This window comes from Nipponia nippon, unplaced genomic scaffold (genome assembly GCF_047370975.1).
Source record: "Nipponia nippon isolate SJK-2023a ecotype South Korea unplaced genomic scaffold, ASM4737097v1 scaffold_7, whole genome shotgun sequence".
NCBI classification, from domain to species: Eukaryota; Metazoa; Chordata; class Aves; order Pelecaniformes; family Threskiornithidae; genus Nipponia; species Nipponia nippon.
In genome coordinates this window covers 27,535,076-27,554,276 of record NW_028262391.1, presented here as the reverse complement: position 1 = coordinate 27,554,276, position 19,201 = coordinate 27,535,076, and the positions used below count along the sequence as shown (strand labels likewise).

Genomic DNA, 19,201 nt, shown 5'->3' with positions numbered 1-19,201 from the left:
ATAGGTTACTCTCACTGTGGCACATGCAATCTGTTCCTTATGCAAAATCCACACAATAATGAAATCTGCTAAGTGCAGATCCACTCCAAAAAACATAGCTTGCAGTGCCTACCAAGCTACCATTTACTATTTTGCAGACACTTATAAACTGGTCAAGCTACATGGATTTGATTTTTTTTTTGAAGTAACAACTTCCAGCTATCACACTAAAGCCACAGAACAAGTCAACTACATGTCTTTACCCTAAAGCAGGAGTTTCCCACTGAAATCCTTAGGAAAAAATGTGTATTTACCACAGACAAAAAAAAAATCCCTTAATCTCATATTCAATAATTAATTTGCATAATTTTTGTTGGAACACAACAAAAGTAATCAATCTGCAGCTAAAAATCTAATACAGGAATTTCCAGTCTGAATGGTCTGTTTGTCAGAGGCATATATTATTTGAAACAAGATTTGAATAACTGCCTAACAATACCCACCTCAACCACAGGCATGTTCATCTGAGCCATCTATAATAATGTAATAACCAAAGTTCCCCTTTAGGATTAAGAAAATCCTCAGCAACCAAGTCCCTAACTGCCTGAACTTAACAGCTAAGAAAAAAAAACAAACAAGGCTGTTCTGTGTCTTAAAGTTTTGGTCTTTGTTGTTGTTGTTAAAAAGGAAAGTCTGGTGAACATAAGACAACATTCAGATCATTTCTAACCTCCTACCAACATGGTTCTTCCCTTTCTTCACCACAGCTCTTTGTCTTCTCAACTTAAGCCTCCATTTCAGGGAACCTTGCCAATAATGTCAGATGCAGGAGCTCGGAAGAAGATCATAACGGTTCTTAAACTAACCTGAGACACACATTCTTCTTTTGAATCGTCTCTGAAAGAGTCTGACATCCAAAGCATATTAGCAATAGCTTGACCAGAGATTAAAAAGCCTAGCATTTTTTTTTTTATAAAACACGCTACTTCAAAGAAAAGGAGGGAGTTGCATGAGCTGTAGTTACTTTGCATGACACTTTCTCTACTAGCTGCCACCAGCATGCGATGGGAACAGTCTGCTGTGTTCACCCCTGTCACCTCATTTGGTCCAAAGGGAGCCCACTGTGCAATTATTTCTTCTAGGGAGCTGCAAGCCAATGTTTTCGTACGTTCCCATGTTCTTCGATTATGTATTTGTTCCATCACAGCTTAGTTCCATAAGCTTTTCCCTGTGTCATGCTCACTTCTGCCAGTAATAATGAACCTGCACGTGCACTCAGGATTCATATAGTATAAATAAATCTAACGGCACTTTGTAACACTTTGCAACGGTGCTACTTGCCATTTACCAGTCTTGCAGGTGAAGAGATCAGAATTCGGGAACTACAGATCAGTACAGATCAGATTGTCCCACACGCTGAATGCTTTTTGTGGTTACTGTCTCAGAAGGTCATTATCTTTTGATGTAAGCTTGAATGTAAACATTACTTACAAAGGAGCAACACGTTGCCTTCAGGACAGAGGCAGAAACAATACTTAAACTCTAGATGTGGGTGTTACCAAAGCACGACTTTAGGTCAAGGAAGTTGTTTGAGGGAGAGACAACAAAGCAGCTGACTGTCAAAAATTTATGGGCAAGTACGATGTGAAAGGATTATTGTTAGCTGTGTATTCCACAATAAAATGAACTACACGAGTGACATACCCTAGCAATACCTCAGAATTTACTACAGAAAATGCTGGTGGTATATCCTGGCATTACACGGAGAGAAATTCCGAGTTCTGCGTGAATGCTATGGATGACGCTGGTGAATGATAGCATTCTTGCAAAAGGCCTGGTGCTCGTCACAGATGAAGTTCTGGCAGAAGTCTCTAAGAAAATATTCTTAAGGTTTTGAAAAGGATACGTTTTCAAGTTTTAGCAGTTTTGTAAAAATGCATTTGCCTAGGGAAAACAAAGTGTCTAGGAAATAATGGCAGCTACAACTGACAATTCCTTCCCCTGCCCCCCAAATGTGACACTTTGCATCTCTTGATTCTTACTCCTTGCCAACCCCCTTGTCTTTTCCCTCTCAACTTTCTACCTGGACACCAACATGCTCTAAATCAACAAACAATAATGAGAAATCAGAAAAGTAAGGCATACCAATGGAAAAAGTTTGTTTTACCAGCTTTAATGGCTATGACATTAACAAACATTTCAACTCAAAGACATGAAATTCACAATTCAATAGCCACCTCAGGCAATACAAATTTACACAGGACAACCACGCACCTGTGCTTTCAGCAGTAACGTGGGGTGCTCTATAGCTACACACACCAACAGAAACAGAAGTGTGTAAAAACTTTCCTTTGCAAAGCAAAAGGCAAGCAGCTTCTCTGGTTTCTTTTGCGGAGAAAACTAAGTATAACAGTACGATATTGAAACACACATTTAAGAAAAATGCCAGAAGTGGGGCATTTCACTTCCATTCCTTTTCTGACAGTGCCAGTAGCATGGGTTACACCTGAAGCTTGACTAACTCTGTTGCCTGTGCTCTCCCACTCACAACAGTGAAGAGCGAGGAAGTCTTCCGTTCCACTCTGATGGTTCCACTTGTTACACGCCAACTTTGGGGATATTTGATAGGACCCAACCGCAAGTTCTCACTGCCACCCAACCTACCGTCCTCTCTCCACCTCAGCAAATGGACAGCACTGCCAGAATTCGGGTTGGCCATTTTTAATGAAATAGTACAATATTTCGCATCTCTCTTCCTCTTCAGGTTCTGAACACATCCAGCATCTTGTACAACAGCATAATAATTAGTATTCAAAAATTCCCTAAAACATTTTGAAACATGAATTAAATTTCAGCTCCATCTTAGCACTTTGGCAGAGAAAACTGTTCCAAATGGAGGTTACAGAAACAATACATAGTAAAGAGAAAAAATCACCCATGTGACCGGGGATGGCAAGAGATATGCACAAACCCACAGAAAACATGACATTTCTTCTGACCCACTATACCAATCCTTTTTAGAGGGATGACAAAGGACACATTGTAGGCAAATTTTATTTCATTTATGGAAATGTAAGTAGAACAACCAGCTAGTGCTAAAATAGCCTCAAAGAGCTGAAGAAAAACACTGTAACTCTGGAATAGAAAGGAGATAAAGAATGAACAAACCATGATCCGTAACTAAAAGGGCAGAGTACGCGAAATGTCGCAATCTTTCAGAGAAGTCCTTCAAAAGGCTTGGTAGCTATCCTTACCATTTTAATTCTCTATCTTCACTCACACTTTCATTCTCAGAGCACTATGTATGGCAGAACACAAATGTGACAGACCACTGAGCGCGGTTTGGAAGCAAAGGAAGACAGACCCTTAAACTGCAGCTCTGTAAGCAAGGATGATCTCTATAGCAGTGACTTGCACTGCTTGTACTATATTACTTGTTTTACAGTATCACTGCAACCATGTTTTGTTTGTTTGTCTTTTTAAACTCTGTATCCAACAGAAACAGGCCTACATGGCTGTACTTTGTGTACTTATCCTTCTCTCTCTGTCCTTTTCTCCAATTCCCACTACCAATAATTGTCAGTCCCTGGACCAATTTCCACTGAACTCAGGAAAACAGAAATCCAAAAATATTTAAGTCCCTCTACATTTTTAACTATATTTATTTCTTAGAAGGGAGACTCTTAATTCCTCTCCCCCAAGCAGTGTCCTATTAAAGTAAGGCTACAGGAAAACCAAAATTATTAGACACCAAAGAAGCCACATAAGAGTGAATCAAAAGAAAACAGGCTTCAAAAAATTCTACTGCTTGAAGCAGAGCTTACTCTTGAGCACAATTTACAATTGTGTTTACTCTCTCACATAACACTTTGTGATGCTACAGTCTAGTGAGCCTAACTTAGTAGAAACTATTCTAGAAGATAGATCAGTAGATAGCTAAATAGAAAACATCATTTAGATGGGGAAATCAACCCCACTTCTGCATAGGAAAGTCAAGTTCCACAAACCTACAGGCGTCCTCTAGAAGATCTCCCTTACCCACACACCGATGGACTCTACTTGATAAAGCCTGCTTTAATTTCCAAGAGACATTTAACAATATTCTTCACAAAAGGCTCTTAAAAAGAAATTAAGCTGCCATGGCAATAAAAGGCCTTGTACGGATAGGTTATCTGGTTAAAAGAGAGGAAGCAAAGAGCAAAACAAATGGTCATTTCTGACAATAGAGTAAAGCCACCAGTGAAGTCCCACAGGAATATGAGCTGAAGCCCAAACTGTTTGAGACATTCTTACATCTGGAAAAGGAGGTGAATGCTGACTATTTGCTGATGACACCAATTTATTCATGGTAAGAGAGACAGGACCAGCCACAAAAAATGGAAGAACAAACACAGGCTACAGACAGCAAAGCTGGCAGAGGGAATTCAGTACAGGTAAGAGAGTTACCCACAGGAATCCCAACTTTACACACACAGTGATGGGCTCCAAGCTCAACATTGCCACCCAGGTTTAGTGCACACAGCTGAGTCACTCTGAATCTCCGACCTGAAGAAGGAAGGGTCTCAAGCTCCAGAACCATTTTTCCCCAAAACATTCTTGCCACTGACCTTGCATCACCTCTAGAACATCTTACTCTGATGGCCGGATTCAATTTATTTACCTGGCAGAAAAACACCCCTCCCAAGCAGATGGGTTTTGCCAGGTAGGGAATTCAACTAGCTGAAGGAAAGGTCAAGCCAGCAGTAGCACAAAGGAAAGGGAAGAACTGTGCAGCTGTGGAGAAAGCATTTCCTCTCTCAGCTGTGGCAGGCTGGCAGATCAGCTCAACCATCTCGTGCAATTCCACTGGCAGGAACAAGTTCTTGTGGTCCTAGTCAACAGATCTAAGAAAATAACAATGCAAAACTGGCATACTTATCACTCATTTAAGATGGAATTCATTACCCTTTTGCAAATGAAGTTTTATTTTCCACTTATAAACACTAACACATTGGTATCTTCCTGGTCCTTGGGGATTCTAACCCTAAAAAGGAGAGAGAAACCCTCATGCAGGGGAGAGCAAACAGATTCTCAGCTTGTCATTTGATTTTTGTTTCAAAACACACCACCACATGCTATTCTCCAGTATATAAAAAAATGCATCCAAGATGAATCATTTTTATTGTTTTATTGTAGAAAAATATTTGACATTTAGAAACATTTCTGACACACAGGTCTATTCCTAGGTAACTCTACAAAGAAATTTTTTTTTCCTGTGAGCTGAAAAATCTGTCAACACTGTTTTCACTCAGCTAACCTTACAGTATAATACAAGTCTGCTATACGGAGAGTTACAGAATATAGACTCATTAGATTTATTTATAGAATAAATAGCACATATTCTGGTGAACTCCTGCACAGCAAGGAACACAGTTGGCTGGATGTTGCCTCACACTGCTTTCTAGTAAAACATTACTTTTGGGAACCACCTGAAACAACTTGCCTTTCAGTTGAGGAAGGACAGACTTAAGAATTCAATCTCTTGCTCTTAATTCTGCAATAAATTATTAAAAACTGTGAGACTGGAACTCAGAATACACTTCCACACCAAGCTCTTGTGTCTAATAATGCTTCCAACTGTGGCTGAGAGGCTTGTCCCACCAAACAATGTCATGCAACGAATGCCTTTTTGCATATTCTAAGACTGAGTCTACAAATCCACCCTGGGCAGGACTAGCATTATAATCATGGAACGAGCATTTGGCAGTACCAAAGTCAAGCACTTGAATGCTTGGGGGGAGGGGAGGAAACCTTGTATTTGCACCAGTTGTACCAAACATGGCATTACCCGGACTTATAAATGGGCATTTTCTTCCAAAATAAGGTGGCTTTGAGATTGCCTAATATGAAAGCAGAGTAACCAAATTTATCAAGTTTATATTGAACCTACAGTGCAAAACAGGATACACATGATACAGTTTGAGCTCAGTAAAGATACTCTGATGAATCTATTGTCCAAGGCATCCTGCTATCTCAAGCATACTGTTATTATTAAAAAGTATTTTCTGAAATACTACAAAGCCTGCAGAGATGCAAATGAGGAAATGTTGCAAAACTATCAAAACCAGGAGCATAGTTCCTTCTAATGTTAGCGAAATGACCTGAGTTACTGGGTATTCTCTAATGAATGATACGCACAAATTGTCAAGTGGTGAAATCATTACCTACATTCAGACCTTCAACAGGACATGTCAGAAATTAGCAAGTAGCTACAAAATCAGAACTAGGGAGAAGATTCCCTCTGCAGCTCCTTCTCTTCAGCTCTTTCAGCCAGCTGAAGGTGGTGTCTACTTTAGAAAAAAAAAATTAGTGTGGACCTTCCCAAAACAACACTTGTTTTTGGAAGCATATTTTCAGACTGAAAAGTTGCAACAGAGGATCATCATCATGTTCTCTCAACCCCTTATTTTCTAGAGGAACAAAGAAATATGTCTTTGTATTCTGATCACATATTTAACACCCAAACCAACAAAGTGAAAACAGTCTGGGAAAGCAAAATATTGCTAATAATAAAGCATATCTCTAGATACCCTGGATAGAAATGACAAAACAATTATCTGCAGGTGAACTCAAACTTTGTAGGATTTCTCTTTCAAGAAAGAAAACCAACTCTACTCCCGTCTATTTTTAGCCAAACAAGCGAACACAGTAGCACTGCAAGCAAGAGTAGATAGTAATTTGCAGCGGGATAGTTTCAGAGCTCCACGTGGTAAATACGAGTGACCACGAGTAAAATGCCAAAACTATCTTACAGATTTTGGTTGACATTTCAAATCCCAAAGCCAGTACATCAGATTTAGATAAGGCGCAACCTTATCTTGGCGCCAGACTTCAGTACCACCTTCTGGTTTTGACTCCAAGCATCAGAAGCCAGAGCCTGACCTGAACACTTGGGCACTTCAAGGTGCAGAATGGGGAGAGCCAGATCTCTCAGAGGCCAACCACCCACTCAATAGCACTGCATCCAAATTTACTCTTTACCATTCCCACACAACTTAAGTGGATAAGACAAGTTCACTGGTCTCAATATGTCTTGCATTAACTACAGAAGTAGCACTTTCAAATTTTCAGCAGGGTGTTTGAGACTTTTGTGCATTTTACCAGAAATCAATTTACAAATGTTATGATAGACATGTTCTTATCACAATAAATGAATTTTCTTAGAAAGTCATGACAATTAAGCATTTCTCTCCCACTGCATCCTTGCAATTCTACAGGTTCACTCACCTACTAAAATGATATTTAAAATGCCAATGTTTAGCCACCTTCTATCAGGGCAAATCTTTGCAACAAAGGGAAAGAAAGGAGAGAATCCAAAGTCACCAGAGCAAACTTGAGGTACATATTCTTCTCTATGAAAGGGTTCTTTCAAACCAAAGATATTCACTTGTTGAGTTTCTGAACATCCTGAGTAACTCATTTTGTCAATGCATCCAAATATTCAACGTTCATAAACCTTCTCAGCTATCAAAAGGTGCACTGCAGTTTCAGTACACGTCACATGAAAATTTGCACAATACGAAAGGCAGGCGATGGACAGAGACGGTAGCCAAAAAGCTTGGAGACCCCAGTCACAAAGCTCTAATACCAGGGTTTCAGCTGCCCTCACAACTTCATATTGTGTGTGGACGTTTGGCCATAAATGCTGTCTCTCATAGTGAATTTATCAATTTCAGCACGTTTGTAAAATGTTAGGAACCATCAGAGACTGTGAGCTTCCAACTGTCACGTGCTCCAGTCCTTAAACGCCAGGTTTGTTGAAGAGGTACTTTGAACCTCCCCAGCTGGCAGTAACTGTTCATTCAGCTTCAGAAAAATACCATTTTCCACCACCCGCTCCAGCTGCTCTAAACCCACAAGGGTGTCCATCAGCAGTAGCAACCCAGAATTTCAACTGAACACTCTATGTTGAGCAGCCAGTAAAAATTACATGCTATCAGATTAATCATAATCCTGGAGTTAGCCCCTCTGCTCCTGCTCACCAGGAAATCCTGCTGCATCATGGGTTGGCTTGCCATTTCAAAAACCTCTGCACCCACTGTGTGTGCTTTCTCAGGCTATACACCAAAAATTCATCACAGTTGAGTCAGAAAGAAAGAGTAAACTGGCCTCTAGTTCCACAAAGTACAAACTTCTTCCTATAGTCAGGACACCTTTCAACAGACAAGGTATATATTGCCTTATGGTTCAGTGATTTCTTCATGGATTGAAGGATTATACTGTAGAAACGCTCTTTGAGTGACCTTGTTATCTACAGATGAACAAAAAAGCCTCACTAGACAAGGCAAAACTGCTTTGGATCCAGAAAGTCTGGACTAATCCTTCTCCCATACCACCCCTATCGCTAGTGTAATAACATGGAAAAGTTAAGCAAGTCTTAAGATGTCTGAATCCCGACATTAATGTCGTCCGTCATACCAAACACATGACACAATTTCAGAAGAGTTGCATTAATAGTGTGATCCGGAGAAGGCTTTTTGTTCCTCAATAACTTAATAAATGTTATTACTAGACTAACTCTGCAGAGCTACAAGTACCACAAAATTGTGTAGAACACAACTGAAATCACCAATACTTATAAAGCGGCTCAATTTAGTTTAATTAAACTCCCACTGTCTTCCCAGAAACTAAGTTTTTGACACTGATATTGGCAGTCACATCCCTTTACACTGCTCTATGGATACTACTACTGTCTTCTTCCTTCCAAGTCACGCTTCATCCCAACAACTGTTCACACTCCCCACACCACCCCAGGAACACACGGAAAGCCCAGTGCGGCTGCCCACCACTTCCCAGCGTAGGCCAGTCACCAAAGTCACCAGCACACATCACAGAATTCTTCCTACCAAGCAAAACCCGTGCTATTTTTGCTGTCCAACAGCTCAGGACCCCAGCTTGGTGTCTCTCCCTCTTCCCACCTCCCAGCACTGGTCAGAGGGCATTGCCTACGCTTGGCTTCCCCCCGGAGCCATGCTTCCCAGCTCCAGTACCACCAGACAGTCCAGCCTACCCACCAGCCACCTCGGGCTCAGCACCCTGCTTCTCCCACCCCAAAAGTCGGGGAAACACCATCGGGCACGGCTCTGCCTCCCCTTTGCAAGCCAAGGAGCGGCCTCCCGCCCCCTGCCCGCCCCACCGCTCTCCCCTCGCCCCAGTGCCGCCGCACTAACAACTTGGGGACGAGCAACAGGAGCAGCGGGCCGGGGGTCCCCGGCTCCGGGGCTCCAGCCCCACACTCCCCCCGCTCTGTGCCCCCCCCAGCCCCGCCTGTTCCCCCCGCGGACGCCAGCCAGACGCCGGCGGCGCTGGGGCGGCCCGGGCGCTCCCGCCGCCCTCCCCCGGGCCGGGCCCGGCCGAGGTGACGGGCCGGGCCGGGCCGAACCGGGCAGCCCACCGGCTCCCGCAACTTTCCCTCCCCGCGGCCACAGCACCAACTCCGCCGCCGCCTCCCGGGCCGGCCGGGGGCCGCCGCCGCCGCCACCGAGCCCCGCGCGGCGGAAGCGCCACCCCCGCTCCGCCCGAGCATCCCCCGCCGCCGCCGCCGCCCGGGCCGCCCCCGCCCCCGCGGCCCTGGGCCGCGCAGCGGGAGCGCCGCCGCCGCCCGGAGCGGGGCGCAGGCCCGGCAGCGGGAGAGGCCGCCGAGCTCGGCCCGGCGCCCCCGGCAGCCCCGGCGGGGACAATGAGATGGCGGCGAAGAGCGCCGCGCCCGGGGGACCCGTTGCTCCGGCAGGAGCCGCCCCGCCCCGCGCCGCCTCCTCTTCCCTCCCCTCCCCTTCTCCTCTCTCCTCGCACGGGCAGCGCCCGCTCCCGGCCCGGCCGCCGCGGAGACCGAGCGAGCGAGCGAGCGGCCCCGGCCCGCTGCCCCCGCCCCTCGCGCCTCCATCTTGGATCGGCGCCTCAGCGCCCTCCCTCCCCCGCTCGCCGCTCACCTCTGGCCGCGCCGCGCCGGGCCGGGCGGCACCCCGGGAGCCTGAGGAGCGGCTGGCGTGCGGGGTCCGGGCGGGTGCGGGCCGGGGCCGGGGCGGCGGCGCTGGCGGGGGCCGCGCTCACCGGGGCCGCAATCCTAAACCGCCATCTGGCGGCATTTCCGACCCGCCAATGGCGCAGCCGCCGCCGCGCGCCGGACCCCCAGCGCCCCCTGGCGCCCGCGCGCCGCCACTGCCCGCCCGCTGCCGCCGCCGCCGCCGCGCGGGGATGGGGGGGCGCCGCAGGTCGGGGCGGCCCCGCCCGGCGCGCGGCACGCGGGCGCCGCAAACGTCTTTCGCGCGAAAACGCCGCGCATGCGCCCCGCCGCGGCTGCCCGCGCGCGGCCGCGGCGGGGGGAAGGCGGCCGTTAGGGCCGCTGCCGCTGCTGAGGGGGCGGGGCGTCGCCAGGGTGACGGGGGGGTGCACGCCTGAGGCGGGCGTCTGTCGCGACAGAGCCCGGGAGGGGCAGGCAGGGCCGGGCCGGGCCGGGCCGGGCCGGGCCGGGTTGGGTTGGGGGGGCGGTCCCGGGCTCCGTGAGGCGTGCGGAGCGCTCGGTGCTGCGCTCTGCCCTGCGCGCCCGCCCGGGCGGCGGGGGGGCGGCCTCTCCGCGGCGGCTCGCCTGGGCCGGGGTCTCGGCGATGCGGCCCGTGGGCTGAGGGGGGGCCGGCGGCCTCCCGGCATGGGAGCGGCCGCTGAGGGCGCGGAGGCCTGAGGCAGCGGCGGCGGGCGGGTGTTTCGGCACCGGTAAGTGTTTCGGAGCAGGAGCGGGCGAGTCTCGCACCGGGGGGGCTGCCGAGGCGGCGGCGAGCGAAGGGCCTGGCGGGGAAGGAGCCCGAGCAGCAGCAGCCCTTCGCCCGCCTCCCTGCCAGCCCAGGCGCCGGACCTGCCCTGGCCACCGCGCGGGGCTGCTGCTCCCTCTGAGGGGTTTGTAAGCCCCACTGGACCTGCTGCCCGGGTTCGCCTTCGAGATGCCCCGCTTCCTCTGCGAGGTGTCCTCTCTGGTGGTGCAAACGCGATAGCTGCCATCGCGACTTGCGCCGTCCTCTGTGTAAAACTCGGGAGCCCTGTCTCGCTGTTTTTCACCCAGCTGTCCCCGTAAGCCCTTCTGCACTCACCTCACACGCACCAGCTTGCTGCCTTGCCGGGTTTTATGCAATTTGTTGGGAGAAGATCAAAAGCAGTAAGCTTTAAATAAATCTTAACCTGTAATCTGTTCTAGTAAACCCGAACGTGTCTTCTTGTGCTCTATTTCAGCCCGTTGTAATGTACCATTTAAGGCCTTTTTTATATCTAGCCAAGCTATTTTCGTATGCTGTAGGAGACTATATTTAAGTGTTGATGTATTCTCCATTCTTTCCCCCATGCCTGGAATTGCAATCTAAAGGGGCTTGTTCCGATTAGGGTTTTTGGAATGGGAAGTTTGCAGGCGAAGTGGCTCTTCTTCCAAAATCACTTAATTGCAAGTATTGCTGCTGCAGAGGTAGTAGTTGCAGCAGGCAACAGACATGAATGCAGAAATTAAAGAAAAGTACATGCAACCAGATGCATTTGGAGCCCTTATACAGGAAGAGAACAGGTTAGTGAAAGCAAGGGAAATTAAAGGTGTCACATAGAATCCCACTGAAATTGCATGTGGCAGCTTTAGCGAGCTAGCACAAATACGAGTTGTTTTTTGGGTAGCAAAATATTATCAGGAATGTACTGACAAGTTGCAGGGCTTAAGTGTAGGGTTTGTATTTGAATTCTGTGAAGCGTGTACTGGCTCTTCCCTTAGGCAGTGCTGTTGGACGTGACTCGATTAATTTGAAGACATGGGATACTGGTTTGTTAGTTTGTGTATAATGTTTGCTCTTACGCTGAAGTACTAAAAACTCCTTTCATATAATTGCTCTTTCATTTTCTTAAGTACCTTTTATTATTCATTAAATTTTAATAAAGACTTGAGTTTCTTTGCATATATTTCCAATAAAATTGATTTATATACTCAGACCATCTGGCTAAAAAGATAAAGGTACTCTGATTTTCCAGCATGCACCTTATCAAATAGTTTAAAAGCGTAGCAGAATTGTAGGCTGTTTCAGCGATACCAACATTTAATTGCCTGCTGTGCACCTTATGTTGCCTTTTCTTCCCCCTCGGTTCACGTGTTAGCTAGTCAGATATCACATGTGTGTGGATCCCTTGGCATAAGCAGTTGCTTGAATTATCAAGCACCGAAGAATCTCCAGCGAGGTTAAGGTGGTTTAATGGTGCTGAAACAGGAATTTAGGAGATTTTCCTGCACCTGATAAGGTATCAAAAGAAAGACCTGCGTGGTGAGAAGTCAGTGCACTGTGCACGGAAGTGCTTAGTGAAGGTGGCACAAGTTCAGTCGGTTACGTGGGTTTGTAGGGATGGAGTGGGTCTTTCGTACGTGTAATATTCAGGGAAAATTGTTAGTCTGTAGTTACCCTGTAGAGATTGCTTACAGCCTTCTGGTAATCTCAGTCTAACCTGGTCGGGATCCGGGGGATTTTCCACAGAAGAGGCAAAGGAACATCTCTGCGCGGCCTGCCTTTCAGAGCATGGGGGTAGCTGACTTCTCATTTTCGACTTCGTAAGGACTGCAATTGCCACGTCTGCAAATCTTTTGTAATAACATTTCAGTTGGCTGACTGATTTTGACCGATCTGGCAGAAGATGAGACTGTTTTTCTGTGATTTTATTGAAAATTGGTGGTTAGAATCACCGGTCAGACCTCAAAGCCTTAATTCCTTCAGGCACGGCAAGAAGAGCTCAGCCCACTCCCCAGTAGTCAAGTGGCATGTAATCACCTATTTCGACCTTGCTAATCAGCACATGTGTAGTGATTGGGGGGGGAGGGGGAGTAGTTGGGGTTTTTTCCTTCTAAAAGAAATCATGGTCTGGATTCTAGTGATGATTTGTGACATTTATTGATTCCATTGTGATTATTTGTTCACCCATGGGAAAATGGGGTTCACGCTTTGGCAGTCGGTGATTTCCATGAGCTGGTAACTTAAATGGGTGTCCCAGGTTGTTGTTTGGATTGGGAATGCTTGTTTTGTTATATAAGATGAGAATTTTGCATAGTGCTTAATCCTCAGCCTTGTATTAAACTCGATTCAAAATCAAATTATGTTTTTCATAGAAAATGCAAATAAACCATTTTATGTTTCCAGATACGAAGAAAAATAAAAACTTCACATGATCTCCACAAAAGGCAGAAATAGAAGTAGCAAGTTTTCTGCATAGGCTGTGCTCATTTCCATTTATTTTAAATTTGTGTCTGGGACAAACAATGGATTTGGGATATGCACTAATCTCAGTCTCCATTGAAGTTCTCGCTGGTTAAGAAAAGCAAGGTCACCAAAGACTACAAATAAACATACTGTGTGAGAGTTGGCATAACATTTGTCATATACTCAATATTTAGTAGAGAAAATGAAATTTTGGGTTAAGCACTCCGTTATTTTTTGTTCTTTGTTACTTCTCATCTCCTGCCATTCTCATTTCTCGTGTGTTTGCCCTTCCGCTTTCCAGACCTTCGAACTGTTAGCATTCTTAGTGCTGAAGCATACTGGAGGGAGTACGGCGTCTGTATAGGACAGCCATTTTGAGCTACGTGCTCATGGTCTATTGTTTTCCTCCAGAGAGATCTGTGAATACATTACACAGGTCCACTACTAAATTTGCAACTGCATTTTGTCTCTTCTTCTATACCCTTTTCTATATTTGTTGGAAGAAAATGTGATCTAAACTCAGGAAGCAAGAAAGTTACCATTGTATGCTAATGGTAAAAAAAAAATCAGTTATTTTGGTTTTGTTTTCCTGAACCAGTAGTTGCAGCATGCACTCAGCTGCTTTTTAATGAAATGACTGTGTTTATGCAGGCTAGATCCACTGTCACTCTAATAATAATGCCTGTTGTGCACCTTTTGTCGTCTTTTCCTCCCACTTATTTTATTCCCGATCCATATATTGTGCCTTAAATCAAGAAGGTCTTAATTTTTTTAAGACGTGGGGAGAGCAAGGCAGAATTGTGAATTTATGACAATGAAAATGTTAGGTAAGAAAAGCTGTGCTTGTGAAAATCACTGCCTTCCTGGGCTCATTCAGTGCATTTTGCATTTGCATATTGAAAGAATCTGAAATGAACAACTTATCTGAAGAAAAGGTGCAAGTAGCAGGTGAGACTGGGGTAGATTTCTGGTAGGCTGTTTTAAATGTTTGATGGGTTGTTTGAACTGCCCACTAGTACAGCTGATACCCAGCTCTTACCCTCTTTATTTGCTCTCCTTGGCATTTCAGCTGTTTCTTCTCAAGTTTCTTGCAGTGTTTAAACTGTACATTAATGGGCACTCTGGAGTACTCCCCCACCATTTAGGGGCATACTGGGTACGCTTTGTTTTTTCAGCTGAGCTCTGCTGAAAATGGGTTGGCAGCAGAAATGTGAACAGGAGAGCTAGCGCGAGGTCTCCTGCATAGACAAGGGTGTTTCTTGTCCTCAGACCCTGTAACATCTACCGATCTCTGCTTCAGTGAGGTATCTCAGGGCTGGGAGCGTAGTCTGTCTGCCAAGGCAACAGTAAGGTGGTGCCCCAGATACCTCGCTTACTTGTGCTGGTCCAAACTGGTGCTGCTGCCTTCCGCCAGAGCTGGGATTCGGTGCCTGCCCCTCTCCCCACTCCCATTCGTAACCATCCCTACCAGGGATTCGCTCTTCCTGCAAGAAGTAGGCTACAGCTTAGCTTGGGTGTAGCAGGGGCTTCGATAAACGCTCAGCCTGTGAGGAAAAAGGAAGAATGTTCCATTCTTATATAAATTATTTTTGCCAGGAGACACAGGCAGTGCTCAGCTGTCACAGATTACGGATGGCGAAAATGCAGAGGCTGAACCTGGCCACAATATTTTTGAAGTATTTCTGTGAAGAGTTATTGTGTCTACTTTTACATTGCCTTTTGATCTGTGGTCTCCCTGACAAACCACCATCATGCTGCTCAGCCTGACTGTCCACCCGGCTGTGGTCTTGCACCTCCAGGACTGACCTGCTCCGGTGCTTCTGTACTCCCTGTGGACAAGGACCGCAGGGTTGCCCATACCCATCCCCTGCTGACACTGCAGAGGCCAAACTGCTGCTGCCTGCAGGGCTGGGCTCGGCTCACGGGGATGGATGACCGGATCGGGAGGATGGGTCCTCCTGGGCATCCTCTCCTCTGCAGCGCTGGTGAGGCAGGACAGCGGGCACAGGATGGTGAATTTTCTTATTAAGCTGTAGGAACCTTACGCTCACAAAACCAGCACTTGTTCTTTGGATTAGTTCCATCAATAATTCTGAGAGATGGCTGAGGAGTGGTTTTGGCAAGATGACAATGATTGCTTTCTCTCCATCTGAAGTTTTTTGGGTTTTGCGGTGATGTTTTTTTCGTAATGATGCACCAGGGTTGCCAGTTCCCAAGGAGCGTGGCCTCAGAGGCATGCTAGTGCTGCTCACATTTTCAGCTTTGAAAAACAAGCAGAATGTTTCATGCCTCCCTTGGGCATTACTTTCCGTGCTGCGATGATTGTAACCTTTTCTATTTGGTATCTGAGAGCATCTACTGTTTCTGTTTAGACACCTAGACAAAGATGTAGACGACCAAGAGGTTTTCCCCTTCTGGCTTGGAATTAAATCTCTCAGTTGCAGGTAAGGTCTGCATGTGTTTATTTGCTGGGGCAAATAGAAGGCAGGGAAGCTTGCATCTCTCCTGCTGCCACTTCATTTGGAAGGGCTCTTGGCGCAGATGGTGGAGGGTGCTGCAGAAACGAAGTCATCTCAGTGACATCCCCATGCCTGAATTAAAGTGACCTAGTGCTGTCACGCTGGGCCTGGAGACAGCGATGGCATGCTCAGTGGAACGCTGGAGGGAATGAAGGCCACGGGTGGGCTCCCTGTGGGCAGGCTGCACGCACCTGTGACAGCGGAGGCCAAGCAGCGTTTGTGCTGGCAGAGGCTGGGTGCGTGAAGGGATTGCTTGCTTGTTTGGGGAGGCTGATGCCGCCGTTGTGACACGTGCAGTGCCATGCGTGTTGCCACGCATCATGGTGGCATGCATGAATCAGGGCACCGAGGAGAGAGCTCACACCGCTTGTGTAGTGTGAAATGGACCTTCAATAGGAGATAGAAGGGTGGTGGTTTTGTTGCTGTGGTTTTTAAATGTCTGCCACAGGAAGGTCTGGTTAGTAGTCTGGATCAGCCCTTGTAAATTTTCCCCATTAAAAAAAAAAATCAGATTTGAAGAACAAATCTGTTGCAAAATCAATCACTGGAAATAAAAGGATGTGAAAAGAAAGAATTTTTAACACTGTCAAAGTATTGTTCAAAAATGTGTTGTTTATTCATATGCTAACTGTGCTGACTTGCTCAGGGATACTCCCTATTTCCCTGTGTTGCTCTCTGTCAGTTTAGAAACAAGGCAATCATCTCCTCCAGCCAAATTTCTTCCATAACCTTATAACATTAGCAAGCAATTAACAATAAGTGTAATTCATAATTACAGGGTATTTATTGTGCAAAAAGCTTAGCAAGAGAACTTTCTCATTAGAATAAGAATATACTAGAATGCATTATATGCACCATACATAATGAGAATATATGTCATTTTCAAAAACTAGTGACTAAAATTAAGTTCCACGGTTGGCTTTTAAGGAGATCCAAATGGCCTGACTATCAACGGTATTTAGCAGTAACTCACCAGAAAATTAAAGCAAAACGAAGAACAATCTACTAGTACTTGGACTTGGTTGATAAAAATAGCTTGTAAACACTAACAGCGTTCACATACTAATGAATCTCTCACTATTGATTAAACAAAAATAACACTGCTTCTCCATGTTCTTCTTAAGACCAGGACATTTCTCTGAAGAAATGGATGTGTCTTCCCAAAAATACCCAGTCAAAAAGCGAGTGAAAATTCATCCCAACACAGTAACAGTGAAATACACTTCTCACTATCCCCAGCCAGGAGAAGAGGGATATGAGGATGTTAATGAAGATACTGGAGTATTTATGGAGGATAATCCTAAGAAAAGACTGCTGAATGATGGGAAAAAGAGAGAAAGGACCTATTTTGGTACAATAGACACCAAGCTTCAGCCAGCACAACTGCCAAAACCCGATGAGATCGGGCAATCCCAGCATTTTCCTGAAGGAAATACACTGCAGTCGAGGAAAACGTGGGTAGTCCTTTTTGGATCTGCCGTGGCTCACGGATGTGTGGCTCTAATTACAAGATTAATTTCTGATCGTTCCAAAGTGCCATCCCTAGAGTTAATTTTCATCCGTTCAGTCTTACAGGTGCTGTCCATTACTGTTGTGTGTTATTACCATGAGCCTCCCTTTGGCCCCAAAGGCTACAGGCTCCGGCTCTTCTTCTATGGGGTCTGCAATGTTATCTCTATTACCTGTGCTTATACCTCCTTCTCTATAGTTCCCCCCAGCAATGGGACCATTATGTGGAGGGCTACCACCACAGTGTTCAGTGCCATTTTGGCTTTTTTACTCATAGATGAGGGAATGGCTTACATAGACATAATTACTGTAGTTGGCAGCGTGTTTGGCGTTTGTCTGGTCATGATCCCCAACATTGTTAAGGAGGAAAACTCTTTGCTGAGCACCTGGAAGGAAGCTTTTGGCTATACCATGACCGTTATGGCAGGTTTGACCACTGCTCTCTCCATGATAGTCTATCGGTCAATCAAAGATAACATCAGCATGTGGATGGCACTATTCACCTTTAGTTGGACGGGAACAGTGTGGGGAGCATCCACCATGTTCTTACTTCAAGAGCCAATCGTCCCACTGGATGGAGAAACCTGGAGCTATCTCCTTGCCATCTGCCTGTGCTCCACAGCAGCCTTCCTGGGGGTCTACTACGCCCTGAGCAAGTTCCACCCCGCCTTGGTCAGCACCGTGCAGCACCTGGAGATCGTCATCGCCATGGTCCTGCAGCTTGTCGTGCTGCGGATCTTCCCAGGTGCTTATGATCTTGTTGGGGGAGCGGTTATTTTGGTTAGTGTTTTTTTCCTTGCATGTTATAAACTGTCCTGGAAGAATTTAGGAAGACAAGATTATCAGGAGATTGTGGATTCTTCCATTAAATGAATTGTGGTTTTGCCATCCAATTCTGGCTATGTGACCACGTGAAAGTAACATATTTCAACTCTGTGGTGTTCTAGCGTAGTGGCCAGGTCCTCTCTTTACTGTTTAAATTCACAGCTGATGTAGCAATGTTGGTATTTCCAGACTTCCACGACAGGTGAATTTGTTCTAGTGCGTACAACCACTGACCTTGTGTCATACGAGAAAAGGCTACTTGTCTCCAGCACGTAGGGTGCGTGAGCGGAAGCACAGCCTGCCCGACAGAAGTGCAGGCCAAGTCATAGGCATGTTCTTCCTCACCTTCCCTAGATAAGGCAATACAGAGACAGAGGAATTTGCTAGTGACTCTCATTCCTGTGCAGTGTGGTAGTAGGAAAATTAACAGTAAAACCATTTAAATGGTCAACCAGAGTATTCATGTCCTCTGTAACACTTATGCTTTGGCTAAATGAAGTAATGCTAATATTTCTGTGGTTAAAACTTGCTTTTCCTGTGTGTATAAAGAATAACTCAGTAAAGCTTTTTGTGCTCTGTGCTTAAATTTCTGTCCGAATCAATGCAGGAAGCCCAGACCTCCTGTGGGGGAAAGAGCACCCCAAAACCTGGATCTCCAGTTGTGCCACAGCTGTGAAAGAAAGGTCCCCAAGAACTATAAGGTCCCGGATAGATAAAAGATCTACCCCTGAAACAGAGCAATATTCTTTCTGTGGAACTGCTTTTTCTAAAAGAGGTTTTGACTATTATGCAAGGGAGAAAAAAAGGAAAAAGAAAAGATGGCATTTGAGATTGAGGTGTGAGCAGCAGCGGTAACACTGAACAGCCTGACCGGTATCCAGTGACTTTAAGTCAGTGTGCTTGGGTCCTAACACTTCAGTTCGAAATTAGATTTACAAAAAGCCCCAGGGTTTTATGGTTCCAAATAGTATTCCTGGCCGCGCTAAGGTATGGCTAGTAAAGAGAAAGACCAGTGTCTAAGAATCTGTGTCCATGGGCTCCCTGCCAACCAGGACCAGCAGGCACCTCCCCGCTCCAGCGGACTGTGCCTCTGTTCTGGGACACGAGCATTTTCTGAGGGAAAAG

General features: G+C 46.1%; 2 protein-coding genes across 7 annotated transcripts in view; one reads left to right on the top strand and one right to left on the bottom strand.

The window, feature by feature from the left end:
- STAG1 (STAG1 cohesin complex component) overlaps positions 1-11,758 on the bottom strand; it is a 205,442-nt gene extending 193,684 nt beyond the window's left edge. For 3 of the 6 annotated variants that reach the window (XM_087740482.1, XM_087740488.1, XM_087740489.1), the window contains exon 1: positions 9,948-10,123. The gene's annotated coding sequence lies outside the window, so the exon portion shown is untranslated. Of the gene's footprint in view, positions 1-8,000; positions 9,020-9,947; positions 10,124-11,099 lie in introns of those variants that run through there. The other 3 variants (XM_087740483.1, XM_087740486.1, XM_087740484.1) reach the window with 3 other exon arrangements.
- SLC35G2 (solute carrier family 35 member G2) lies at positions 10,504-18,656 on the top strand. Its single transcript, XM_087740501.1, has 3 exons — positions 10,504-10,728; positions 15,596-15,667; positions 16,867-18,656. The coding sequence occupies exon 3, from the start codon at positions 16,889-16,891 to the stop codon at positions 18,122-18,124; it is 1,236 nt and encodes a 411-aa protein (XP_087596627.1). The 5' UTR covers positions 10,504-10,728; positions 15,596-15,667; positions 16,867-16,888; the 3' UTR covers positions 18,125-18,656.
- The last annotated feature ends 545 nt before the right edge of the window (positions 18,657-19,201 follow it).

Excerpts from the sequence above, each read along its gene's own strand:
- SLC35G2 (XM_087740501.1), top strand. The coding sequence starts at position 16,889 with ATGGATGTGTCTTCCCAAAAATACCCAGTCAAAAAGCGAGTGAAAATT.